Genomic DNA, 27,357 nt, shown 5'->3' with positions numbered 1-27,357 from the left:
TGTAGCAAGCTGTTCACGGTTAAAGAGATGGAAAGAGCCATAAATTGGTGATAATGAGTACATCCTCCAGCTCTTTGCATCCGGTTCACTTACTTATTCGCAAGATGCTTTTCCTCAGCCTACATAGCAAAGCCAGGAACAGAATCAGGCCCCTACAGGTCTCTTCAAACTGGAAAATGCTGCCTCTGTCCTCTTGGTCCTCAGGAGTGAGCAAGTGAGGCCACAGGACGGGGGGACCATGGAGCTGGGAAATCCCTTCCTCTCTTCCACACTGCTCATCTCTTGGAAGATTCACAAGTCTCAGCTACCCGAGTATTTTTAAATACTGTGATTTCACAGGAACCCTGGACCGACTAGCTGGCACAATCCAAAGTTCACCTCCTGCAGTCTTTCCTACACTTGGCTCTATTCTTGGTGTCATCTTAAGTGTTTATTCATGCCTCACCTGCCTAACGAATTCAGTATCTGCGTAATAAACGGGACTTGAGGGCCAAATCCTTCTCCAGTGTGACTCCGGCAGCGCAGTGTCAGGCCTGTGGGAAGTGGCATCTCTGTAAAACCCTAGAGGCTCAGCTGTTTCTGCTGCTGCTTCTGGTAGGAATTTTCCAAGGTATGGTGGACTTGTCCTCCAAGCCTGGTCCTGACTTCTGTACCCGGCGGATCTCCCCTCATGAAGGACACACGGCTCACTGTGACCTCCGAGGGAGGTAGCTCCACCCAGGCAGGCCTGCTGAGTCTTCCCCAGCCCTCCATCCTTGAAACAGAACTGAGGTCCAGGAAAGATGACATGACCGAGCAGGGCAGAGCCAGGCCAAGGCCCCTGGAGCAGAGACATGGATCCAGGATCCCCGCCACGCCCCGCTCCGCTGCCCCCGCCCCCTCTCTGCTTGGCTCAGCTTTAGAGAAGTATCCTGTTAGGACATCCTGGAGTCAGGTGGGCATTGCGTCCTGGCTACATAGAGACTGGCCAGGTCCCCACACTGTGCAGGGCACCCCACCAGAGTGAGGTGCCAGGCATGCTGAAGCACTTCAAGGGAGGGAGGGGTTCTGCTACACGGTGCAGGCTGCCTCCACATAGGCCAGGCCTGTCTGATCCCTTCCCTGCTTGGCATTTCAGAAAATCATGAAACGGCTCATAAAAAGATATGTCCTGAAAGCCCAGGTGGACAGAGAAAATGACGAAGTCAATGAAGGTGAGTGGCTGGATTTCAACCCTCGTGCTGACCTAAAACAACATGGGTTCTGCGGGTCAGAAATCGGACGCGGGTCTCACAGGGCTGAGGCCGCGATGTTGTCTGGGCACTGGGCTCCTTTCTGGAGGCTCCAGGGAGGCTCAGTCTCCTTGCTCATTCAGTTGTTGGCAGAGTGCATTTGCACGGGGCTGCAGGCCTGTCCCGTTTCCTTGCTGGCCACAGCTCGGCTGCCCTGAGCTCCAGCACTTGGTCTGTGCATACAGCCCCTCGCCTGAGAGCCGGCAGCAGGCGTCAGATACCCTCACGCTGCTGCCACCTGCCCTGCCTCATCTTCTACCATCCCATCTCTGACTCACTCCTCTCCTTCCTCCTCCGCTTTTAAGGACTCGTGTGATTGAATTGGTTCCACCGGGACTATCCAGAATAATCTCCCTCAGTTAAGGACAGCTGATCAGCAACCTGAAGTCTATTTGCCACCTCAGTTCCCCCTTTGTGGGGGAACATGACTATACCCACAGGCAGAACGCCAGGGATCAGAAGGGGAACATCTCGGGGGTGGAGGACGTTCTTCATCCTCCCACAGCAATGGCGGCCTTGAGCCAACATCATGCCTTAAGTGCAGGATGGTTCAGAATTCTGATGCTGTACTTCGTTCCGTGGTGCATGTGCAGTGAGCAGGCGCCCACTGCTTGCAGGGTCTGCCGCCGCCTGCTTCTGACTGCCCCTGTCCTGCCTCAGTTCGAGGTTCTCAGCATCTAACTGCCAGCAGTAGGTTTCTCAAAGTGTTCCCCTCCTCAGAACTAGCTGTGAAAACTACAGATCCCAGACCCCACCCAGACCTAATGAATCAGCGTCTCGGAAGTGGGGCCTGGGGATCTGCTTTTGGAAAACTGCACCAAGGGTCCCTGATGCACACTGAGGTTTACCAACTATATTGTTTTCACTGTTTGGGTTGTAAGCAGTTACTCTTAAACGAAAAGCAGATCACTTTATACCAGGTTACTAAGGAGACGCCTGTGATAAATATTTGCTGCCTAGAAATAGCCTCATCCATGAATGAAGTCTCTGGTCTCCTTGTTTGGGCCAAGGGCAGTACAGGAAAAGCCTGGTCATTGGGTGATGCTCCACTTCATCCTGGGGTACCCGGCATGCAGCTCGAAGCTCAGTGACTGAACTGCCCCTGGGATGACATGGTTTGGAGGCTGACAGCAGCCCACCTACCTACTTGTAGGTCTCAAACACACGACGGCCATGTATCATGCCAGCCAGCCCCTGTCCTACACACTCAAGCAGTGTATAACTGATTAATGTGAACATCATTCATCATAGAAGTTGGGGGTACCCAGGTGTCATGCTACTTAAATTACACCATGAAACAGGGGCTCAGTGAAGCACCTGATAAAAATGGGGGGAACTATTTACTTTTAGAGAGAAATATTGCAACGTAAATCACAGGTACATTGTTCCTGGACTCTGGCTGGAGTATGGAGATGACTAAGCTGTCTAAACAAATGTAATCATTTATTCAGATTCATACTAAAGTGATTGCTGTCCAGCTATAATGTCAAACTGGAAACTAAGGAAGAGGCAATTTGGTGCAAGGAAGTAACTGCTAGACTTAGTCAAAAACATGGAACTCATCTGGGCATAGTGGCTCATGCCTGTAATCCCAGCATTTTGGGAGGCTGAGGAGGGCAGATCACCTGAGGTCAGGAGTGTGAAACCAGGCTGGCCAACATAGAGAAACCCCCATCTTTTCTAAAAATACAAAAATTAGCCAGACGCAGCGGTGGGCACCTATAATCCCAGCTACTTGGGAGGCTAAGGCAGGAGAATCACTTGAACCTGGGAGGCGGAGGCTGCAGTGAGCCAAGATCACGCCATTGCCCTCCAGCCTGGGTGACAGAGTGAGACTCTGTCTCAAAAAAAAAAAAGAAAGAAAGAAAGAAAGAAAGAAAAAAATAGGACTGTAGCCATTTGTCAAAATAGATCAGACTGTACCTTTAAGATCTCTGCCTTTTATGTATGTAAAGCACACCTGAAAAACAGATAAGTAATGTTTCCACAGACAGTGGATTCCCACGTGAGCCAAGTGCAGTATCTACAGTATTAGGAAGGATCCTTTTGAAACCAGTTTGTGGTTAATAAGAAGATTTCCACAGCCTGGACTTCTAACCACAAGGTTCGCTGTGGAAATAAAAGTTAAAGTCCCTGCCTGTTAGAAGGCAGCAGGCGCTCTCACAGCTCCTGTCAGTGAGGTGGTGCTGCCGCTTGCATGGGCTGGGTGGACCCTGCTGCTAGGTGGCCCGCTCGCTCCCGGGAGGCTGGTCAGAACCACGGCTACCATGGCTGCATCTGCTGTGCCCAGCCATTCTCTCCAGGCTCCTGGGAGTTTCTCTTCTCTACAAATAACAAGGACAGAACAAAACATAGCATCATCAAAATCAGTGCCCCAGTTAATGGGGTTGTTGTTCAGAGTCTTGAAATCTGCCTTTAATGACTCCAAAACAAACTTCCTAATAAGCATTTTATGAAACAGGTGCTAGACACAATTCACAGCCCTGATCTTGACTCCTTTTTTAAACTCTTAAGGGAAAGGTTTTCCTGGAATGGGAGGAGAAGTGCTTTCTATGGATGGATGTGTCCTTCAGTGCTGGGGGAGCTGGGTGGTTCTCAGTTCAAACAGAGCTCCCCTTGCCTCACCTTTATCCCTGGTGGGCTGGCCCAGGACCTGACATTCCGCCGGAAGGGTTCACATGCCCACATGCGCGTGAGACAAGCCCTCAGCTTCCACCTGCTCAGACTCAGCAAAATCTCCTCTGTCCTTGCAGGCGAGCTGAAGGAAATCAAGCAAGACATCTCTAGCCTGCGCTACGAGCTTCTTGAGGAAAAGTCTCAAGCTACTGGTGAGCTGGCAGACCTGATCCAACAGCTCAGTGAGAAGTTTGGAAAGAACTTACACAAAGACCACCTGAGGGTGAACAAGGGCAAAGACATTTAGCAGCCCATATCGGCATCTGTGACTTCTACCAGCATTCCAAGGCCAGGTTGGATGCCCTGGCCCCCACCCCTGGTGGGGAGGGGTCCCTAGCCCACTCCTCTAGGACATAAAGGGATCTCCTGGCTCAGTCTCTTGCAGTACGACTGACATCTCCAGCCCACTGGCCTGCCTAGACCCAGAACTGCTGTGAATCTAGGCGGCTGGGTAAGAAAAGCTACCATGGGAGGAGGGGAGGAAGAGCGCCCCCTGACGCATGTGAAACCTGTCCCTGTGGCCAGAGCAGGAAAAGGCCATCTCGGGTGCACACCTGTGCCCTCCCACTGCAAATGGGACTGCAGCTCTGGCTGTATCCTGGGAAGACAAACACCTCATCCCACCAAACCCTTCTCACTCCCTCCTGCCACCCCCCAACACATCCAAACAGAACCAGGAGGTGACCTGTGATCTATTCTTAAGTGCCAGATGAGAACACAGATAGCCTAATAGCAAAATAGTTATATTTGTTTATATAAAAAAAAAAGTTTAAAAATCAAAAATCAAAAACTGTACTGTAGGTAGCACTGTTTAGAAAACAACAACAAAATCCAAATGATGTATTTTTACCTTTATTAAGATTATCTTGTATTTACTATTTTTACCTAAAATGGAAAGAAATAAAATTACCTCATCATAACTTCTGTGGATACGCTGCCGGGGCCGCCCCACTCGCCGGCCCTGTCTGGAGGTGGCCTTGGGAACCCCTGGCCCAGGGACGCTCTGGGAGGAGGATGGGCTGGTGCAGTGGCGGTAGGGTGGGGGAGGAAGGCGCCACCCCTCTGAGAGTTGTGCAGCCAGGATCCCCTGAAGCTCCAGCCTCCACCTCCAAGCCCCTCCTCCTGTGCCCAGAACTAAGGTCAGGACGGAGGTAAAGGAAATGCAGAAGAAGTGGAAAGTTTTCTCCCATTCTAGAGCTTTCTTCCACGTGAAAGGAAGGGGAGGGGCAGGAATGAGGCCTCAAAGTGTCCCCCCACCAAGGAAGGGGCTAAGTGTGAGTAGGGAGAGGAGCCACCAGAGGGCGCTGAGTCCCAAACAATGCTCATTCAGAGCAGGTACGCGAGGATGCCATTGGCTTCCAGAAGAGCCCTCTGGTCCCAAGGAAACACTCCTAGCGCTGGCCAGAAGTATTGAGCACTTGCTGTGTACCAGGCACTGTGCTCAGGGGCTTTGCACCCATCAGTCCACCGGATCCTTACACCAACCCTGTCAGGAGGGTGATGGTTACAAATTCACATGACTTGCAGACGTCCTAGAAAAAGAAAAATAAATATAATAAATATATATGTGTATGCATGTGTGTATGTGTAAATGTATATACGTACATATATATATAGAAAGAGGGAGTGTATGTTTCAAGATATACAATATGTCTTTGTCTTCTGGGACAAACTTTTTTTTTTACTTAACTCTGCTATAAGAAAACAGCTGATCGGATGAAGTGATAAATAGAAGTGGGGTTAGTGCCAGCATTGATGGGAATGGTGAGGGATGATGACAGACTGCACAGCCGTGCCCTGCCTAAAGCAGGCTACAGACACTACACCCAGCTCACTGCTGCCATAAGGAATATAGGTCCTGTTTTGCCACATCTTCCCATCTGCTGAAAAAAAGAAAAAGTCCACATTTGCTGGGCGCCTAGCAGCCCAGTTAGGCAGCAGCAGATGAGACATGGCTCCACACCTGGGCCTTCCCAACCCAATCTGCACCACCACCTAGTATTCAAGCAAGACAGAAACAGAAGCGTCTGATGGGTACTGGGCATACCTTACATGCAAGGGCACTTGATAGACATAAACCGCGGCCCAGGAGGAGGACCCATAGAGGACCAAGGATGGATTTCAGAGAGCTTGCCAATCCTAAGGTGCCCTTCAGGCTGTGTGCTTGTCTGCAATGGTGCACTGTTCTGGAGAGAACACCTGCAGCTTTTCGCAAGCGCTCATCCAGATGCCCCCTGCAAGCCCACAAGTGAGGAATGACTTTATTCAGCAACTATGTACTGAGCCCCTCGCCAAGTGCTGGGGACAGAGCCATAAGCATCCAGTGGGGCTCTCTTTTTAAGCCCAGATTCTGAAAAGGGAGGCTGAAGTGCTTTGTAGGAAGAGCAATTGATTCATCCAGGGGACAAATTGCTAACACTTCTGGAAGACTGCCTTTCAGATCCCTCATTTATCTTCATCAGGATGCTAATAAACACTTCTGAGATGCATTCTACAATTTCTCTATCAGCCTTCAGCCAAAGGCAGTTGGCAATCCCATTTTCAAACCATGGGGCACCCTTTTCCTATCAAACCTGTCTCAGATCTACTCCTTATAAAGGAAAACCAGTCTCACTAAGTAATTAAAAACTGAGAAAGAAAACTAGTACCATCCATTAGGGTTTTAATGCCATGTCTAGGAGGTAAAGGTAGTTCAGGAATGAATTCATGGCTGCCAGATGGCCATGAGGAAGGGCAGAAAAGGGCCCCTTTGTGTTGGAGAGCTGTTGGAGAGGTCTGGAACTGAGGGCCAGCAGAGGTCAGCAGCCTGAGCAGGGAAAGGAGCTCAGTCATCTTCCAGGCACTAACAATCTCCCTCACATGTTCCATGTCTTGCGCCCATGCTGAATTGGCCAGGCTGGGGAAGCAGCTCTTGAAGAAACCAAACAGGAGGGTGAGGAATGGAAACTGAGAGGGGCTCAAGGCAGATGGGGAGAAGAAAGGGCCCAGGTCCTCCCTGGAAAGTTCACAAACACTCCCCAAGATATGCATCCTGCCAGAGGCACCCATCTGTCCCCTGCAGCTCTGTACACTTGCCATCATTCTGGCTACGACTCTAACGTCTGCATTCAGCGTCTGCCTCCACTGCTCCAGGGAAGCTCCATGAGGGGGTCGGGCCTGTTCTGTTCCCCACTGAGTACTGGCACAGGGTCAAAGAGCAGCCACTCTTGCTGAATTACTTGTGAATTACTGCAGGGCCCTTCTAGTCCCCAGTTTTCTGAAGTTCCTTCAGACAGCATCATCAGGCCCTGAGAAACTCAGTGAGTTTGCAGAAACATAAGCCATCCTCTGCTGTAGCTCAACCCATTTTCCTTCTGGTTACAGCTTGGAAGGAGGCCTAGTTACTTGCCCTAACCCGGCACACTCTGATGCGGGAGTGGCAGCCCCTGTCCGGGCTTCCTGGGTAACCAGCGGTTAAGCAGTGAGTTCTCCAGTGACTTGCCACCTTCCAATGGCCACTACTAGGACTTGATAAATCACAGTGACATTTCCCATGCAGAAGCCCCCAATTAGTCCCCTGAGCTGTTCCTAAAGGACCATGCTCACACACTTGAGAAAGCACAGTGGCCGCCTCTGCCCATCAGAGCCTATCTCCTTCCCTCCCAGCAGGGCCCAAAGACAAAGCGTTGGCCCACACAAGTCAGGCAAGGGGAGCTTCCCCAAGGCAGGGCCAGCTCCTCGAAAGCTCTGACCAGACACCTACACAGGGAGGCTGACACCCTCCCCTGCTTAGGAGCACGCAGCATCTGGTTACAAATAAGCCGCCTTGAGCCCATCACTTCTCAAAGTGCCCATGACTGCGTCTGTAAAGTGCAGTCTGAGAGCCCCAGAGGCTGGCAGCCAGGCGGAGCTTCATTTGCGGAGGCAGGCGCACCTCCACACTATGTTTATCCAGGCTGTTTCCTGTAGCCCACGAAGGTGGGAGTACTAGAGGGAAGGAGCTCCAGGAGAGACGCACAGATGTCAATCATTTTATGAAGAACACAGGAATGAAGCCACTTCTGGCCCGGGTCCCCCAGGCAGAACCAGCAGGAGCTGGGCTAATGCTATCTCACCCCCGTCCTGGGAGTAGGGCCCACAAGAGCTGGACGGCGTTGTGGAATGGCAGGTCCAGACACTCACTTCGGCCCAGTATTTCCCCACTGTTTCCCCAATGCCGTCAATTCCCCTTTTGCTTCAGGGAAGTAATGACAGAGGGCAGGAAAAAATAAAGATGTGCAGGTTTCACGGGCCTGAGGCTTTAGAAAAGGGAGAGGTCAGATGAGGGAAGAATCAGTTTGAGAGAAAGGAGAGTGGAGGGGCATGGGTTGTCCCCTACCCAGACTGGGGCAGGAGAGGGACGAGGCGAGGTGGGAGAGCAAAGGTCAAGGTGCCGGACAGAGGGGCTCAGAGCCCCGAGGGAGGGGAGTGCTCCCACGCTAAGAGCAACCAGGGCCTGGCTGGCTCTGCCTTCCTCACTGCCTCGCCTCCTCTAGAATGAGCAGGGACCAGCCCAGCTGCCTCCTGTCAGCCTCTCCCCTGCACTAGGAGGGAGAAGAGGAAGGAAGAGGCTCTCCCGGGCTGAGGCAGGGGCAACGTGTCCTCTCCTTACACTAAATTTTAAAAGTCCTGTTTCATGTCCTCAGAGTATCTGAGTCAGAAATAACTGGGCAAAGCAGAGCCCACTGTGCCTTGACACGGAGATGGCACAGCTGTGCTACTGACCAAAGAGGCCCAGGTGTCCCATGGAGGCTGCTGCCCGGCACTGACCCCACATCCCTCAGGTCAGCAGCCCCCACCCCACCCAGCAGACAGGCAGCATGCTGGGGAAACAGAGGACAAAAGAAGACAATTAAATATGCCAAAGAAAGATGGGACAAGTCACTTTTAGGTAGGATAGACAACATATTTAACATTGCCGCTTCCACCCCCACCACCCCAGTGCCTTATCCGGGGATAAAGCAGAGAGAGGAGGGGGTGGGCTATGGAGCATGTAGGCTTGGTACTACTGGCTGTGACCCCCTCTTTGGCTGGTAACAGATCTCGCTGTACCCCAGACATGTCCAGCACCTAACTCCAGGGCAGCCAACCAGAGCACCCACCTTCAAAATCAACAGCAGACACAAACGGAGCTGCTCTTGGTATTTTCTTGGTTTTCTATATAAGTAGCCACCAGGAAAGAAGAGTCCTTCTTCAGCAGAGTTGATGAACAGGAGAATATGAATTTGGGACACCAGTGGACACCCCTCTGCCACATGGAGAGGGACTGTCTGCAAATGAAGTCAAAGAGAGATGAGAAATAGAGACAAGAGAGAAGAGGAGATGGGTGGAGGGGAAAAGGAGGGGAAAAGGGAAGCAGAAGGGGGGCCGCAGACCCTGGGTGGGGCCCACCCCAAGGCCCTGCTTCCTGCAGCTCTTCCTCAGGGCTGGTGACCTGTTCCAGAAGCCTTCTTAGGTTCCCCACCAAATGGGTCCCATTTTTGTTTACGCAAATTTGCTCTGGTTTCTGTCATTTACGTCTTCGGAGTCCTGATGAACACAGAAATGGTGCAATGACTTCTTCACCCTTCCCAACCCTGGGGCTGCTTTTGAGCCTCTGTGGTTGAAGGAAGCAGGGCCAGAAAGTGCCAGGACTGTTTTTCTTGAGATGTGGTGAGATTCTGTTTAATGAGCAAGGGCCAGGAGCTGGTTAAAATGTTTGGGAGAGAAGTTGCAAGGCCGTGGGGTGGAGCAGGCCTGCTGTGTGGCCCAGGGCATGCATGCACCTCAGGGTCGGAGAGAAGAATCCTTCTGCTCTGCCCAGCTGCCAGCTTTGGGAAAACCCAGAATTGGCAGGTTGGGCATTTCTGTAGGGACAGTGATCCCAGTGAGACATCTCTCAACACCTATGGAGGCAGCAAGTAGCAGAGAGGTGAAGGGGGAGCAACGCAGAGAGGGTGACAAGGCAGCCAGTATGGTGACCACCATTACCACACTTGCACCCCTGGGAGACTCCAGAAATAACCAGGAGACACTGAGCGGGTCCAGCTTCTAGGTGGTGAGGCTGCTGCTATTAATAGGAAATATAGAACTTTATTTTGTAGATAGAGGCTGGTGAAGTGGCTATTCAAGTTACATAAGTACAACTTGATGTCGGTCTTGGGGAATTCTGCTGCTTTCGATGAGTATAGATCATTGAGAGCAGCAGGAGTGCCAGCACCCATACGACTGACTCATAGGGTTTTTAGACCAGTGATGCTGGCAGGGAGCAGAGACTGTCCCGGACTTGAGCAGGGTCAGTCACTGAGAGAGAGGAAGTGGCTTTGGATCATCTCAGTGATAGAACAGAGCACAGCCCGAGGGTACCATGCTCAGCTCCAATCAATCACAGAATGGGCACTCCAGCAAAATAGAGCCAGTGGTGCCTTCCTAAACTGCAGAACTCTATTAGATGCCCCTGGAGCCAGTTGAGCCCTGGTGAAGGTGAACATTCGATCTAAGAGCCAAGGCTGCCTTTTAGACTCATCATTTCATAAAGGCGCTCACAGTACTATCACTGTCTGTCACCATCCGTGTGAACAGAATGTATATTCTGTGCTTCAGCAAAGGCCATGGAGGTGTCTTCTCATGATATTTACCTTCAAAGAACACAGACGTTTTGTCCTGGGACTTCCGAGTCTAATGTCCCCAAGCACCAGCTCAGAGGTGAGTTGTTTCCATTGCGCTGAGGCTGCAGGAAGAGGATGGCATAGATCAGTATTCTAGTCACTCTGGACATATTTTCAGTCTTTCTTCCAAAGGGTAAAAATGGCATTTTCCTGATTCTTAAAGACCTTCCAGCCTGTATTCCCCCTGCCTACATATGACATGGAAGACTCAACCCAAAGTGAAACCTAAGGGATACTTTCTGAAACAGGGATCAAAGGGTATAAGAGGCGGGTGGATCACAAGGTCAAGAGATCGAGACCATCGTGGTGAATATGGTGAAACCCCGTCTCTACTAAAAATACAAAAATTAGCTGGGCATGGTGGCACGTGCCTGTAATCCCAGCTCCTCAGGAGGCTGAGGCAGGAGAATTGCCTGAACCCAGGAGACGGAGGTTGCGGTGAGCCGAGATCGCGCCATTGCACTCCAGCCTGGGTAACAAGAGCGAAACTCCGTCTCAAAAAAAAAAAAAAAAAAAAAAAGATGAGAACACAGACATATGAGGAAACCAAGGGAACTGTCACTTTCCACACAGCCCGTGTGCACCCACCCATGGGCTCAGACACCTGGTAACTCTAAAAAGACTAAAGGTGTGCCCTAAGCTCACCCACAGGATGTTGCTGGTCATCCTTGGTGCCCCAACACAGAGGCAGAGACAAGGAGGGGGATCTGGAGGTGAGAATGGGACCTGCGCTCAAGTGCCTAGGCTCACAGACACAAGGAAAGAAGAGGAGGGCTGTAGAGGGGCCCCATACTTGTTCTCACATGGGTCCAAGTATGAGGCCCCTCTACTTTCTGGCAAAGACTAAGAGGCAACACAAAGAGATGTGAAGGAGATGTCGGTGGCTTCATCACCAGGGATGGACTCCCACAGGCTGCACAGAGACCACCATCAGAAATGCATGTGCAAGAGGCAGCATCTGCACAAAGCCGCTCTACTGCCAAGGGAAAATCAGAGACTTTGCCCTCCTGCCAGGCCTCAGAGTCTCCTCTTCCCGAGCTGAGGTCATCCAGGGGCATGGACCACCACTGGCGAAGAGCAGAGGAGTCTGGGTCTGTGTAAACTCCCCCAAGTCACAGCACAGGCCACCAAGCACAGGGAACAGCAGGACCAGCAGCACTGGGTCCCAGGGGAGACACATGGTACTGGGCAGATGTTCCATTTCCCAAATAGACACAAATGCCTGGCCTGGCTGCTGTTCTGTTCTGTGAAGTGTTTGGATGACTTCCCAAGAAAGACAGGAAAAGACAGTTGTGGTGAACTATACCATCCATGGCCCCAGTGAAACATGCTTCCCAGTTCTCAGGCCCTTGTGTGTTCCACTACCCCACTGATGGTAGGCTTGGTCATGGGACTTGTTTTAGCCAATGGAGCATTAGCAAGTATAGCACAAGCAGTGGTTTGACAAGCACATGCCTAGGATAGCTTGTCTTACCACAAGCCAACCCTTATCAAGAATCTCAGCTAGGATGCTGAATGTTGAGAGTCTGTGTAGAGAGAGATCTTGGAGGCTGAGAGTTCTCTTGTATTTCCAGCCTAGACAACCTCCCAGCTAAGTGTAGCTACATAAGTGATTCAGCTCTGCAGAGCAGAAGAACCTCCCAGCTGAGCTTCGTCAGCCACAGAATCCTGAGAAATAATAAAGTGTTGTTGCTTTAGGCCATGAAGTTTTGAGGTGGTATGTGACCCGGTAATAACTAAAACAGGGGAGCTGAGGAAGGATCCAGGAACTTTTCATACCATTTTTAGCCTGTCTGTAGAAGAGTAATCAATCCCACCCATTCATCCCAAAAAAATGAATTACAAGGCCTGGTGCCTCAAACAACAGCAGCCTGTGAATGCAAATCAGTAGTTGTTTATGAAGCCACAGTCAGGGTTTCCAACCTCCCCAGGTTGGCTTTGATACACTTAAAAAGAAACCCTGTGTCTGGACACCAACGGAAACCACCCCTCCTCCTCCCCACCCGCCCCCTGCCCCCCACCACCCACAAAAGTAGTTCTGGCCATCCCAGAAGGATGCACATTTTGTTGAATAAGCTAAATATAGCCAGCCAACTCAGTCATACCTCAGCTCATGTATCGTAATGTGCGAAGGGCTGGAAGGATCCAATGAACTCCAACACTGAGGAGCTGGCAGTTTCACCGAAGAGAAAAGAAACAAGCCTAGGAACAGGTAAGCAGATTTGTGAGATTTTAACAAGAGTGGCGAGCAATATGAAGGAGAGGTCACAAGGCAGTTGGTGAATTGTTGCCTGATGGACAATAGCATCCCCTTCCATTTCTAATCTTACAGCTATCTGAACTCTTTCACATCCCTTATTTCATTCAATTAAAACAAGAGTCCAGTGATATGGGTAGGGCAGGATTCGAGATCCCCTTTTCATAGAAAGAGCTTAAGTAGAGCATGAACTGGAAGCTCAATTCCTGGGGTCCTGGGTCCATAAACTGGACTGAGCATAGACTGAGTGCCAATGAACAGAACTGAATGAGAGGAACGCACTTAGGTGGCAGCAGATGTAGAGACACTGTCCCTAGCAAGCAGTCCAGGGAGGAGGGACATTCTTTGTGGGGTATTTCCCAATGCAGTCCTGGGACCTCCTCCCTCAGAATCCCTTGACACAGATTGATAATGTAGATTCAATGGCTGAGGGTTGAGCCTAGGGGCCTCTATTTTAAGAGGCCTCCAGACAACTCTGATGATCAACTGCATTTGAACACTGGCCACAGAAGGCCCCTTGCCAGATGGCATGGTTATCAGGTCACCTGACTGGTGGACACCAGAGAAGGGACTGCCCCCTATGCCTGGGCCAATGCTCCAGCTAGTTCTCTGATCTTCCTTAAGGTGGGACTGTGAGGAAGGGTATGTGAGATCTGAGGTCAGGTGCGACGGCTCATGCCTATAGTCCCAGTACTTTGGAAGGCTGAGGAAGGAAGATCACTTGAGCCCAGGAGTGCGAGGCTGAAGTAAGCTATGATCTTGCCACTGCCTCCAGCTTGGGCGAGAGCATGTCTCTAAAAGTAAATAAATAAATAATAAAATGAAAATCAAGATTTGGGCATACAGAAAGATAAAGGATAAAGCATTGAAGGCACCAAGGAAAAAGGAAGGGTGAATAGCTCACTTCTACCTTTTCCTATGCTGCATCTCCATGATGCAACAGCATTATTAGGTTAAAAACTCAGTAAATGGACAGCCAATGCTAACAAGGGTTTAGGTTAATAACCCCAGCTCCAGGGATGGCCCCGTCTCCATGTTGTCTCCTGTTTCTCCTAGGCAAGGAAATGTCATTCTTGAACTGAGGCATGGGCAAGGTCTGCTCCCACTCTTTTCCTGGAACTCAGAACTCACCCAAAGTCAGAAAGCAGAGCGCTGAGGAGGACAACCTGCCCAGGACAGCAGGCTTCCAGGGTGTGCTGGCATTACAGCACCAGGGTGGGGCGGACAGGGCCTCATCCCATGTCATGCCAACAGGTTCTGTGGACAAAGGTGGCAGGGAGCAGGTGGGGAGAGAGAGAGAAGAGAGAGAGAGAGAATGAGTGTGTGAGTGTGTGTGTGTGTGTGTGTGGAAAGATTATTAATTTATTACTATAGATAATATTAATGTAGATGACATATAAATATTTATTAATATAGATAATATATACCCGTATTTATTAATATAGATAATATATTTCAGCATTTATTAATATAGATAATAAACAGAGCCAGGGACAATTAAAAAGGAGGTGGGGGTGGGGGCTCCACTCCTCTTCCCAACTAAACCAATGCGGGGTAAGGGCAGAGAGGGAGAAGAAGACACAGGGCAGTGGCGGGGGCGGGGGCGGCGTCCCTCACATTTGAGATTTATCTTTTATTTCTATCAGCCCTTTCTACTCTGTGACTGAAACTGAGCCACTTCCGATCTGTATCAGGAGGAAATGTGCTGCTTATGCGTGCATAATTAGACCCAGGTAATTCGCTCTTTAATCATCAGCAGGCTTCTCCCACCAGCCCTCTAAAACTCCCCCTCCTGCCTGCTTGCTTCTATTTTCATCCCTGTCCCCTCCCAGGTGGGGATCCTTTAAAGAGGCCCAGCTGGTTCATCATCCTTTTCCTTTCTTCCTAAATGGTCCTACTGGGGCCCTCGAGGGTGGTCCTTTCTCTTCTGATTCAGAGTGAGGTTCTGAGGCAAGGGTCTAAGGAACCGGAGAAGCCAATTCCGGGAAAGGGCGCTATTTCAGGAGCTTGGCCGGTGAGCAAGCCCAGCCCACTCTATAGCTCAGCAGAGCCCGGCGGGACCCTCCCACCTGCGGGGAGGAGACCATCTCCAGGAAGCCAAAAATGATGAGAGGGTTCTCTTCCTCCTGTCTCTCAAGTGGGCACAGGGAGGACAGAAAATTATCCTTTGCGATATTACTGCCGCTGTCATTGTGAATCGAGGCCCAGGGTTCCAGGGCTCCCAACCGAGCACACTGCCCACCTCTCAGCCAGTGCCCAGGCTTCTGCAGAGGGGACTAAACGAAGCAAGAGGGCCCAGAAGACAGGGGAGAAAAATTAAAATGCAAATTACTTTTGCCGTTTTGTTTTATACTGTTTCTTTAAAAATATTATTCTCATTACAAAAGTAAACCATGGTCACTGGAGAAATTTCCAAAAACCTCGGCATTCAGAAAAGAAGAAAATGAAAATCACTGTTAATCCAGCCACCCAGAGATAATTACTAGGAAGTATTTGCTTGTGGTTCTCTTTAGATATTTATATAAATCTTAATCCACAAACTCAAGCGGGTAAGAAATGAAAGATTACTAGTCAATCTCTGTTAGGAGCCCCCTTCCCCTCATTCCTCGGAGGTGGTAGAAATCTCAGCTCAGTTCTGAGTCCCACACCCACTTCCCTGACCCTGTGATAAATTCCACAGGCTTAAGGCAGGCGATCATCCCACCCACAGCCCTCTCTGCCTGTGCAGGCATCCACCAAACCTCTGTTGTCTATCTGCTTCCTAAAGGTCCGTCCTGTGGGTCACTGCTGCAGGGAACCTCATTCTGACAGCCTCAGAACGCCTGCTTGCCTCTTTCACGCCCTTCTCAGAGCACTGACTCAGAAGCCCTTTTGTCTCCAAATCATTTTGGAGTCGGAGGCAGCTTACTGTGGCCCCTCAGCACTTCATGCACACTGAGGTGAGCTTGCAGGTGTTATAGTGAAGCCCAAGTTTCTCTTCGAACAATCAGTATGTCCGTATGTTCAGCCCTCTTATTCTTTAATTCTCTATTTTAAAGTTTAATTCCTTGTAATTCCAGTAAACAACCTTCTCCACTGGTTCTAATCAGTAGTTCACATCTGTTCCCCCTCCCCCGGCTCCATCCTGACTCATCCCGGTCACCTAGGTCTCCCTACCATCCCCCGCCCGTGACCATCCTTCCTGCCAAAACACCTACCCTGCAACTCCAACTCAGACCCTTGCTCTTTTTAAAACAGCTAATCAGGATTAGTCTAGCTTGTGCGGTCTAACCCTAGCCAATAGGGGAACGACACAGTAGTAGGGATGACCCCTGTCGGGTATAAGTACCTCTTCCCTCCTTGTCCAAGCATGCGGCGGCCATCATTGCTCCACCCATGCACTGAAGCCTTCTATAAAAGTAAACTGCCTTGCTGGGAGGATTGATCTTCGAGTGCTATTTATTTTGCAGCATCGAAATTTTACTTATAACACAGGCATGTATGAGGTGAGCTTGCAGGAATGATCTGAGGGCTTCTGCCTTCTTCGGGCTCTACCTAAGAAAGATATTTACCATCTTCCTCTGAATCCTGATTCACCAAACTATCTGGTCTTCTGTCATCTCTCCCAAGGAGGAAAACTCTTCTAGCCCCTCTCAGAGACCTACTCACATCTAAGGTCTCCTTGGGTCCCCATAAACTGTCTTCTCCTCACCTCCTGCTCTACCCTGCCCCAAGATCAGGGAGATTCTTTTCTAACTTTAGAGATGCGAAATTTTGCTCTTATGCAGGATTGCCATAGAAAGTTGAGCAGTGTGTGCACTTCACAACAGGGAAATTTAACATGCCTAGGGACAGGGCACCTTTCTGTAATTCGCCCAAAGGTGCCATGTGTGTGAGCCACAATGCTGCCCTTACTCATCATGCCTTGCTCCAAACCTATACCCAGGCCTAGACTTTTGAAACTCAAAACCCAATAATTTGACTGTTTTGTTAGCTGAGTCCTGCAACATCCTCCCTTCCCTGAAGCAATTAATATTGAGCAGTCTGGCTGCTGTCTGGCTGCAAGGAAGGATCACAGGTGTCAGGAAACACAGGGGGATGCCTTGGTTAATATTTCACAATATCATGCACAAATATACATGCCCATTTGCAGCTCCAAATGCCAGGTTGAAATCTCTGAGGTTAGGGACCAAAACTTGCATTTTTAAAACCATGCCAGGTAATTCTGAAGGGGCGGGGGGTGGGAAATCCCATGCAAAGAAATCAAGATCAGTCCCTGGAGAACTGCTATCCCCAGCCCTTCAGTTCCCATTGGGGAGATGTGGGTGATGCTTTTCTTGCCTGGATGGGTGAATTCAGGGCTGAGAGGGCCAGGATGGATGGTGGCTTTTCTTATCTTAAAAAGCCCTGTACAACCTCAAGTATCTTCTTGTTTTCCCAGTTTGGTTCTAGCTGAGATGTTGAGGCCATCCGCTCACCAGTGAGTCCCAGAACCTCTTCTGGGGGAGTGTCATCTTAAAGGCTTTCTTCTCTAGGAGGGGCCATCCAGCCCACTCCTCCCATCCACAGGCAGCCCACAAGCAGCCTCCTACTGCAAGGAAGCGGGAGACGTGCCTTCACCAGCAGAACTGGAGTGCAGAGAACCCCATATGCCTCCCCAGAGAAAGCCTTCCAGGATGGAGACAATCTCACATCTGACCTGGGAGCTGACAGGAGCATGTTGAATTTCTATTGCCTTAGCATAAAATGGCAATGCTAATGTCGTTTCCAATTTAGGTTTTAAAATGCCACTTTAAAGGACAGCTTCAGTTCTCTTTTAAAACTTTTTAAAAATAATCACATTTCCTCATGAATCAGGACGTGGCATATTCATCCCTTCCTCCCCATCAAGTACTCACAGAGCAAAAGGGATCCTTCCCCAGACCTTTGATGACCAATGTATACCACTTACTTGGTCAGGGGGCTTTTTCTGCCTGACACCATATCCATAGCCCCTTCTGCCTGGGGCTGCTGAGCAACCAGTCACAGTTCTGCCACACCCCGTGACATGTGCTGCCCAGTGACAGGGCGGGAGGGAGGACTAGGAAAGAAATGATGGCTGACTGGACAGCAGCCAGGGGAGAGGTTTGAAGCTGGTGGTGGGTGGCTAGAGAGGGACTTATCCAGACAAGAGAACAAAGATCCCTAGTAGTTTTATCAAAGAGAAACCAAATGGTTGGATTTTCTTTTTGAACTTTGGGAGGAAAAGAAAACATAATTTCATACCCTGGAGAAATATGCACCTGAATTTTGTAAACCTGGGTTTCCTTCATCTTTCTAGTCAAGGGCAGAAATTCTCCCTATCCTTTCAGTGCACATGGGGGGGCAGGGATGGAGACAAAGAGGGAACGTTGTCCAGAGGATGTCTCTCCGATCCCAGGCTCCCACTAATTTGGGAAGCAACCTCAGGATTTTGTGCCCAGGAAGACAGGGCCCCTCAAAAGAAAGAAGAGTTTTTTCTAGAGGACTGGGTTTGTAGGCTTGACCTGGTGTTTAGGTAGGGATGGGGTAAGTAGGAAGCAGGTGCCTGTCCTTGCAGGGCCAGGAATAATCCCGAGAGGGAAGTCAGCCTCCTAGCTGCCTGCCTAAGCGCCCAGCTCAGGAGAGCTCAAGCCTGCACCTCCTGCTGCCGGCTCTCCCAGCCGCAGCCCTCCACAGCTGGCCCAGACCGCTGACTCCTGAGGATGCAGAGAAAAAGCAGGTCCCCAGTCCTACAGCTTCTTGCTGACTCAGACCAAGTCTTTCTAGCTGGTCCTGCCCCCAGCCATGGGTGGGGTTACAAGTCAATGGGACCATTCCCTGGCCTCCCAGCTGGCCTGCCCCTGAACCCCAAAAAGGTGGAGCCTGATGTCCCTTCCCAGTCCTTCCTTTGTGGCCAAAAGCCAATCTGGATAGTTTTGTTTCTATGTTGAAGCTTTGTCAGATATTTTACATTTTCATTTGATTTTGATTCCATATCTCATTCTAAATACATATTCACTTTAAAACCTAATTATTTGCTCTTATTCTCAGAGAGGGCCCCTAAGAGGTATAAGCTGCAGATTCCAAAAAACCTAGAACTGCCCCTAAGGATGGAGCACAGGGTGAGTCAAAGACAGGAGGCAGCTATAATTTCAGTCTCTGGCAGTGGGGCTCTGGGCCTGGGCAGTGACCAGCCCTGCAGAAATACTGATGGCAAGAAGAAGGTCCAGCAGAGATGACAGCCCAGGACACACGTGGGCCTGACACTGCTGACCGCAGACATGAAGCTCTAGCCACACGGGTGTCTGCTTGACACCCTGGGCTCCAACTTCAGCCCGGACTCAGAGGCCCAACCCTAGAATGAGGACATCACTCTTACCCTGAGAAGACTCTGAATGTGAGGCACACAGTCAAGACCAACAGTCATCAGGTGGGGACTGCCTGGGTCCATCCATTTCTTCTTCTAAAGAGAAGGTAGAAAGGAAGGGTTAGTTGGGGCCAAAGTCTGGGAGAGAAGGCTTCCTAGAGGGCTGAGTCTTGCTGGGACTTCAACACTGGTACCTGCCCCTTCCTCTAGGACCTGACAGCCTTTTGCAAAGGGTCACCGGCCCCAGCCTCAGCAGAGGAAAGATGACTCCATGCTTGGCTAGCAAGGGCAACAGTGCCACCAGCTTCATACATCCTGCCTGGCAGGGGGGCTCCTAACAGGTGGGGTTTGCTTAGGAACTCCTTACGGCCAGGCCGAGACACCTTGAGCTTAAGGCTCTTCTTACCAAGTCCTTCCTTCCCTCTCCTTCTCGGGGGTCGGCACAGTACTGTGACCTGAACGCTCTCCCCGCTGCCCCTCGTTCTTGCCCCCTTTTTATGCATCGCAGCTGTTTCCCCTAATACCTCTCCTGCGTGCGCTTCTTGAGGACCTGAGATGACACTGAGCCAGACTGAATTTTTCTTCTTACAGTAATCAGAATAATTAAACAAGATTAAAAGACAGAAATTTTGTCATTCTATGATTCGTGATGTTTAATGCTGTACCCATCCGCTACTTAAAGTAACACGGCATCCCACTTGAAGTACTCATGCCAAACTTTAGAAAATGCAACCCTAGACAAAAACAAACTTTTCCTGAAGGATTTTGTTTGTCCTGGCCCCACTACCAAGTTCCAGACCTTTCCATGAAACAGTTGTGCATCAGTGCCAAGGAAGAGTCAGGGCCTCTAAAGTAACTCCACACACCTGCTCCCAGCCTTGATCCCTGTCTCCATTCCTGGGTCTAAGGCACTCCTTCTGGCCCCCAGCGTCTCCATAAATATAACCATAAAAGCCAGGTCCCCTATCCTGGAAGTCCAGGGACTTCCAGCCAGACTACCAGGTGCCCTGAGCCTGGCAACGGGTCCCAAACAACAGTCCTGTTCCCAGTTTTTGGCCATATACTGGCTCTATCCCAGCTTTAGGCTCCTTTTCAGTTCTTGGCCAGAGTGTTGGCACATCCCTTAATATGCAGTGACCCCACCCATGACCCCACCCAACACCCCTAGTTGAGCTCAGGCAGCAGGAGGAATGCAGTTTCACCACCATGCAAACCTCTGCCCTTGCCAGAGAAGGTGAGGTGATTGGGCCCAGGGGGTGACAGTCTATCAGTCCCAGGATTCTGCAAGCCTTGGGTCACTGCAACCTACCTGGCTTGAGGTTATACTGCTAAGGGGACGCAGAGAGGCAGATGAGGTCACATGCCATTGGGATCCTGGAGAAAGATGTTGAGGTATTAACTAATGAGTGGTGAGACCTGATTCAAAAAATAAATGGCACACCATTCACCAGCCTGGTGAATCTCAAAACTGACTCTCTCCATCCATCATCTGATCTGGCCAAAAACTTGCAGGCCGGCAGGACCAGAGGACAGAACCAGAGACACTCTTTCTGGGATAGGAGACAAAGCCAGTTCAGGAGCTCTCCCCTTGCAGAATCCTTTCTCCCTTACACCCCATACGCTCTCCAGTTACCCGACTCCACTAACCAAACTGCAGCCACTTTGAAAGCCCTGGCAAGACCATTCTCCAAGCCTCCTATGGACTATTCTCATTAGGAAAGCTGCTTCCTTCCAGAGTCTGGGCTTATGCTACTTGCCATTTAGTTCTTTGCTTTTTGAGACAGAACCTCGCTCTGTTGCCCAGGCTGGAGTGCAGAGGCACAATCTCAGCTCACTGCAACCTCCAGGTTCAGGCGATTCTCCTGCCTCAGCCTCCTTAGTAGCTGGGATTACAGGCACGCACCACCATGCCTGGAAAATTTTTGTATTTTTAGTAGAGACAGGGTTTCACCATCTTGGTCGGGCTGGTCTCGACCTCTCCTGACTTTATGATCTGCCTGCCTTGGCCTCCGAAAGTGCTAGGATTACAGGAATGAACCACTGAGCCTGGCTCCACTTAGTTCTTAAAATGGTCATTCTAGGCTTGGCGCAGTGGCTCATACCTGTAATCCTAACACTTACAGAGGCCGAGGCAGGCAGATTACCTAAAGTCAAGAGTTAGAGCCCAGCCTGACCAACATGGTAAAACTCCATCTTCATTAAAAATACAAAAAAAAAAAAAGAAAAGAAAATCCAGGTGTGGTGGTAGGTGCCTGTAATCCCAGCTACTCGGGAGACTGAGGCAGGAGAATCACTTGAACCCGGGCGGCAGAGGTTGCAGTGAGCCAAGACCATGCCACTGCACTCTAGCCTGGACGACAGAGCAGGACTCTATCTCAAAAAAAAAAAAAAAAAGTCATTCTGAAATGTAACCTTAAAGTCACCAAAAACTATGGTTGCCAAAGCCATCTAAAACAAACAAACAGAAAGCCATTTCCAGGGATGATGATTTGAAAAACAAACAAAACATTTCTGCAAGCAAGGGTGTCATCAGCATTCTCAGAGGAAGTGGCCATTCTGTTTTCCAGCAGACCAGCACCCACACAGGGAAAACCCATGCCAGCAGCAACAAACTCCAACCTTCAGACAGCAACTTTTCACCTTTGATCTTCACCCCCAGCTTCTGCGTGACGCTGAGGAGTTTAATAATGATTCCCTTGGCGTGCGGAAGAAACAGAAATAGCTCCACCAGGCACCGCAGGCCTGCACGGCACAGTTTATGATATCCTGGGGCTCTAATGCTTCCACGCTCCCAAGTTTCCATTAAACAGCTGCCAAATGGCTCTCGCTGGCAGGAAAGGCACCCTTGCCTTGCCTCCCTCGGTTTCTCCGCAGACAGGTCGGCAGGGAAGAAACGTGTGTCACTCAACAACTACATAATGGGAAAGAAGTTGCCCTGAGGTCCCAGCCCTGTGACCTCTGCCTGTCAAAGCCAACCTCTAAGCGCCTTTTCATAATCTTTTTCAAAGACTTAAATGTATGGGTACACAAAGCTCCCTTAATGGAAGGTCGCTCTGGCTTGTATAAAGAGCTGTGTAAACTTCATCTCTGCATTTACTCAGTACCAGCCTTGTTTAATTTCCTGCCGGGGATGTGCAGGGAACGTGACTGCCCTCTCAGGGCCCGGAACATCTTTCAGAAAAGAAACAGTACCCCCCCAGTTCAGGGCCCCCCAAAAAGACAAAATACCTCCTCCAACTGTACTAAAAGGGAAGTCAGTTTGACCACATGCTTTTTGTTGAGTTTCTCTTGAGAAAAGGCTTCAGACTGAGTGGACAAGCACAGACCACAGTTGGAGGGTCCCCTGCACCATGACCAGCTGTGTGATCTTGCCAAGTGACACCGGGTTCTGGTTTTCTCCTAGAGAAAATGAGGGTGATAGCAGTGCCTATCACAGGCTGCTGTGGGGAGAAAGATGGATGCTAAGCTCCCACCCCCAAGAGCTCAGCTTGTGGTAAGGGAGTCAGGAATGGTAGCTACTAGAATCATTCTGCCATGGTGGGTGGTTCATTACAGTGGCTAAGGGCATGGACTCTGGAGCCCCTCTCCCCACATCTGAGACCCAGCTTCTTCATTCACAGGCAGGAGACCTTGCATGTGTCATTTCTATAAAATGCAGCATGGGAACAGCAGCAGCTGTGGGGAAGGAATGAACAGTGCTGGGGACTGACCTCCACCACCACCACCATCCCTGTCCCACCACCATCCCTGTCTTGCCACCACGAGCAGTGGAGATGCAGGGACCTTCCATTCACACCAAACCCTTTGCAGATACCCTTCTGCACCCCATTTCCTGGATAATCACAGCATGCTTCCAGAGGAGGACCAGAAAAACACTTATTTACCATCACCCCACATTTTACAGCTCAAAGGGCTGAGGCTCGCCCCAGATTCCACTTAGAGCCTCCCAACTGAGCTGCCTGGCATTAGGAAGCCCCCCTCCTGGGTTCATACCTGGGGTCATCATGAAGCTGAAAGTGGGGAAGGCAGGCCATGCCACTTCCCATATAGACCCCAGGAGGAAATTCCAGGCCAAACCCCAAACTGAGCTACCCAAGTCCTGCATTCTTGCCTTCCCAGGACCCAGGAAGTTACTGACAGCAGGAACATCACCTCCATCCAAACCCCCTCCATCCAACACACGACCTGAGTCTCCCCATGCCTGAAAGTGCTGGTGAGAAGGCCTGTTCTGGTTTTACATAATGTTCTGTATCCTGCTGGCTGAGAAAAATGCTGTCTGAAATAGGTTAAGTCTTCAGAGAAAGGGACTCCCTCATCTCCTGAGCGGCCCACTGCCACTGCTGCTGCTACATCACTGATACATGGTAGCTGTCCTGTGCTAACACAGATAAGCCCTGGCTCCTCTCAGAGCCAACTTTGCTATCTGGAAAATGAGGCATTGGCAGCGGCCAAGTGGAGGGGCCGAAAATCCTGTGCCCTGGAAGCAGACTAGGCAGCCCCCCAGGACTAAGGGGGATCCCATCCGGGATGGTGATAGGGTAGATGGGCAGTGTTGAATCCTGCCAGGCCCTGCTGAAACCCCCACAGGCCCATCTGTGGGACTAAGTGAAAAACGCCAAAGAGGGCATTTGTATACCTCCTTTGACAAACACTTTAGAGTCAGGACTTGGAACCACAGTTTCAGCTTAGACCAAGAGCTCATGGAGGTGATTCTGCCCAGCTGAGCAGGGATTCGTGAGGATGAGCTCTGGCCCAGGTCTGCCTTGCACACCCTGGTTGTTCTTGTTATGCTGGTAGCCAGGCATAAGATGCAGTGGGAAGAGGGAATCACGAGCTCATCTACTCATCTTTCTACCGGCTCTCTCAGCCAGTGTCACCAAGCTCTCCCCACGTACTGCAGCCCTTGGTGGGGGAAGAGGGAAAGAGGAGAAAGACACAGATGTGAACTTCGCCGACCCTTTGACGGTCTCTGACAAGTGACCAGACAACAGGGCTGGGTCTAGGGTGAGCAGGGAGGCATCTGGGGCAGTCTCAACCCTGCACTTGTGGACTCTGAGAGCAAGTGTCTCATTCAGTATTGTGCCCTAGACTTTTCACCCACCTCCCCCTCATTCTGGCCCTGAAAGAAAATGACAGACCAGGGGTAAGAGGTAGGTGCTTGTTGAGAAGTGCAGGGGCTGTGGTGGTCCAGGGCAGTGGTTCCCACTCTAGTGTGGAGGGCCTGGAAAACTTCTCAGAAGAAGTGAGCAGTTTGGACTCCTGAGAAAGGAGACAACCTCCCGACTCAATCCAACTGACTGCCCGCCTCTGTCCTGGCCACCTCACCTTTCCAGGGCTGCCAAGGGCAGGGCTGGGAGGCCACTGCCAGTGCCATGCCCTCCTCTGCATCCAGGCAGAACAGGCAAAGAGGGGAGCTGAACATTTGTGCACACGGTGCAGGAAGCACACAGACCAGCAGGACGCAGCCAGAGAGGGCACGAGGCCCATGGAACCAGTCCCGGCTTGAATACTCTTGTCTGGGGGCGCATCTGCACACCCTTGGAGGTCGTGTGCCTGGCCTGAGCTACCCAGCAGCCAGTGGGCACTTGAAGCAAACCAGGCCATGCCTGGAGGGAGCCTGTCAAGGAGGAGAACGAACGCAGGCCAGGTGTGCACGCTCGGCTGAGCCTTGTCTCCGAGTTGGTTTCCTTACCTCAACGGTTTGTCCCTGTTTGGCGTGTGGCTCTGTTCATAGGTCTGTAACTGTGTCTTTGCCCGTCAGTCTTCCTGTGACCCTGTGATTTTCTCTCTCTCTGTCCGTGAGTGATGCGAAGCTGGGCAGGGGGCAGTCGCAGCCGCGTCCTCTCTTGCACTCATTGGTTCCCAGCCATTCCCCCAGGCAGCCGCCGCCAGTCCCGCCCTCCCCCCAACCCCCGCCCGGGACCCGAGCGCGCTCAGAGCCGCCGGAAAGCTCAGTCTCCTGCTTGAGACAGGAGCGCAGCAGCCAGAGCGAGTGGGGACAAGCTCGCTGCACACCGGGTATCTCGACAGGGACCCGAGGCTGCAGGACTGCTCCGAGACGCTGCTGTGGCCGCGCCGCCGCCGGAGGACGCGGAGGACTCGCGGGCCACCCGCCCTCCGTGCGCTCCGTCACCAGGCACTGAGCAGAGACCCCGGGCTGCGGCTGCACTCGCCGGGTACATCTCACCCCCGCCACAGCCCCAAGGCGCCCGGTACCTGGAGCTCACTGGAGCTGGGGGTCCGAGCTGAGAGGGCTGCTTGCTGTAAAGCCGCAAGACGACTCAGTGATTGGGACTGGGACCTCTGTCCTACTGGAGACGGCGAGAAGAGGCGCCGGCACAGAACTGTCCAGCTCCGAGTGCTGGGGTCCGCCGGCCCGCGGGGAAGGCAGCTGAGCGCGGAGGCGAGTGAGCCGACACGTCGCGGGGTCTCTGCAGCCCCTGCTGGTCCCAAGGCACCGACTCCCGGTCAGTTCTGCGCGGCGGGGCGGGAGGGGCGCGCCATGGATGCGCCGGGTCGCGCCACTCTGCTGGAGGAGAAGTGAGGCGATCCGGCTGGGGTCGGTGGGACCCGCAGGCCATGTACGGCGACCTATTCAACGCCACGGGTGGTCCCGAGGCGGCAGTAGGCAGCGCGCTGGCGCCAGGAGCCACGGTCAAGGCAGAAGGTGCTTTGCCACTGGAGCTGGCCACTGCGCGCGGTATGCGGGACGGTGCCGCCACAAAGCCCGACCTGCCCACCTACCTGCTGCTTTTCTTCCTGCTGCTGCTCTCGGTGGCGCTCGTCGTCCTATTCATCGGTTGCCAGCTGCGCCATTCGGCCTTCGCAGCTCTGCCCCACGACCGCTCGCTGCGCGACGCTCGCGCGCCCTGGAAGACGCGGCCGGTGTAGTGTGGGACTGAGCTATCGCCGCCGCCTGGAGGTCTGTCCTGACCACGCCAAGACAGCCAGCTTGAGCCGGGTTGGGAGGGCATGACTCCGGGGGTCGCTGGCCCATGGGAACACCGCGCCCTGACCCAAAGACCATTCCTGAACTAGAGTGGCAACCCGGGGGAAAGGGAGACCGAGGGGTCGGGAGGCTGTGTAGGGTCTCAATTCCAGTACCTTGTAGGTACCGTCGTTCTGATCCCCTGGCCTAATCCCCTTCCTGACAGAGCGACCAGTCGGAAAACCTTCCTGAAAGACTGCGCGCCAGCCCCAGCGCAGGAGGCTTGCTCACCTTATCCTGACCTCTTTACTTGGCACACGGAAGAGACAGGACCCATGAGCGTGCAACTAGCCTGGAGTTGCACGCCTCTCTTGCTCCTTGACACCGAGAAGGACCCCACTAGGATCCAAGTGGGAACTCACCTGAACTTTGGGAGGTTGGCGGTCGGGGGCCGCGTCCCCCAGGGGAAATGACAGGACAAGGGGTTTCAGTGGATCCTGCCCAGGTCTAAGGACCCAGTTCCTTATTTGCACACGGGCAGTGGGAGGTCGGAGGAGAGGCGCAGGGTCCCACCGCTGTCGGGGATACAGGTCTTACATCTTTATGGGCCGCATTTCTTTAATAAAAACTTACCCAATTAGACCAAGTGCTGAGAACGTGCTGGTAATTGTTTGCGCCGCTTTGGAAAAAGGGATAAGGGGAGATCAATCCCTAGCAGGAGACCCAAGCGAGGAGGGCGAATGTCCTGCCCGGGACATTTTGATAATAATTCCTCCTCTTCAGCTTTTCCCCAGGTCAGTTACTTCCTCGGGGAAGTTTTTTAAGGGTGGTCCTCAGGGAAAATTGCCGCCAGAGCTGCTGAATAAATTCCCATTCACAGGGCGCCTGAGGACCCTTTCTGCAGGGCATTTTCTTCCACCTGGCATCTTCCCTTTTGCTCTGAGCTTCCCTCCGCCTGAAACCCCTGAAGAGCCATGTCTGGACCAGAACTATCTGGTGAAGGAATACCTTGAAGGTCAGTGGTAGAGCAGCTGCCCAGCACTTCCTCCCAAAGGAATGGGGACCTGCCCTGGAGAACCTGACAGGAGGGAAATGGATGCATAAACCCAGCAGAGGAAAAACAACTTCAAAAAACTTGAGAGGAACTAAAAAGGCTTGTGAAAACCTTAACCAAAGTTAATCCAATTCTAAGGAGTCTTTTTACAGGGCTTTAA

The 27,357-nt window shown here is 51.5% G+C and overlaps 2 protein-coding genes and 1 long non-coding RNA gene across 4 annotated transcripts in view; 2 read left to right on the top strand and 1 right to left on the bottom strand.

Annotated features, from left to right (window-relative positions):
* TRPC7 (transient receptor potential cation channel subfamily C member 7) overlaps positions 1–4,742 on the top strand; it is a 140,869-nt gene extending 136,127 nt beyond the window's left edge. For both annotated transcript variants that reach the window (XM_074390395.1, XM_003933961.4), the window contains 2 exons: positions 1,118–1,193; positions 4,025–4,742. In XM_074390395.1, the coding sequence (XP_074246496.1) occupies positions 1,118–1,193; positions 4,025–4,194 (246 nt within the window). In that variant the 3' untranslated portion in view covers positions 4,195–4,742. The remainder of the gene's footprint in view (positions 1–1,117; positions 1,194–4,024) is intronic.
* Positions 4,743–5,050: 308 nt separating this feature from the next.
* LOC141582439 (uncharacterized) lies at positions 5,051–12,808 on the bottom strand. The gene is made up of 4 exons (XR_012515286.1): positions 12,718–12,808; positions 10,583–10,674; positions 9,068–9,235; positions 5,051–5,479 (listed from the first exon to the last, which is right to left on the bottom strand). It is a non-coding gene; the product is annotated as an uncharacterized LOC141582439 (long non-coding RNA).
* Positions 12,809–25,783: 12,975 nt separating this feature from the next.
* Positions 25,784–26,244, top strand: SMIM32 (small integral membrane protein 32). The gene has a single exon (XM_074390324.1). The coding sequence runs from the start codon at positions 25,795–25,797 to the stop codon at positions 26,104–26,106; it is 312 nt and encodes a 103-aa protein (XP_074246425.1). The 5' UTR covers positions 25,784–25,794; the 3' UTR covers positions 26,107–26,244.
* The last annotated feature ends 1,113 nt before the right edge of the window (positions 26,245–27,357 follow it).

The sequence above is a fragment of the Saimiri boliviensis genome, chromosome 1 (genome assembly GCF_048565385.1).
Source record: "Saimiri boliviensis isolate mSaiBol1 chromosome 1, mSaiBol1.pri, whole genome shotgun sequence".
NCBI lineage: Eukaryota > Metazoa > Chordata > Mammalia > Primates > Cebidae > Saimiri > Saimiri boliviensis.
This window is presented reverse-complemented; position numbering and strand designations above follow the sequence as displayed.

Bases quoted from the DNA above. Each gene is read 5' to 3' on its own strand.
- SMIM32 (XM_074390324.1), top strand. From the start codon at position 25,795: ATGTACGGCGACCTATTCAACGCCACGGGTGGTCCCGAGGCGGCAGTA.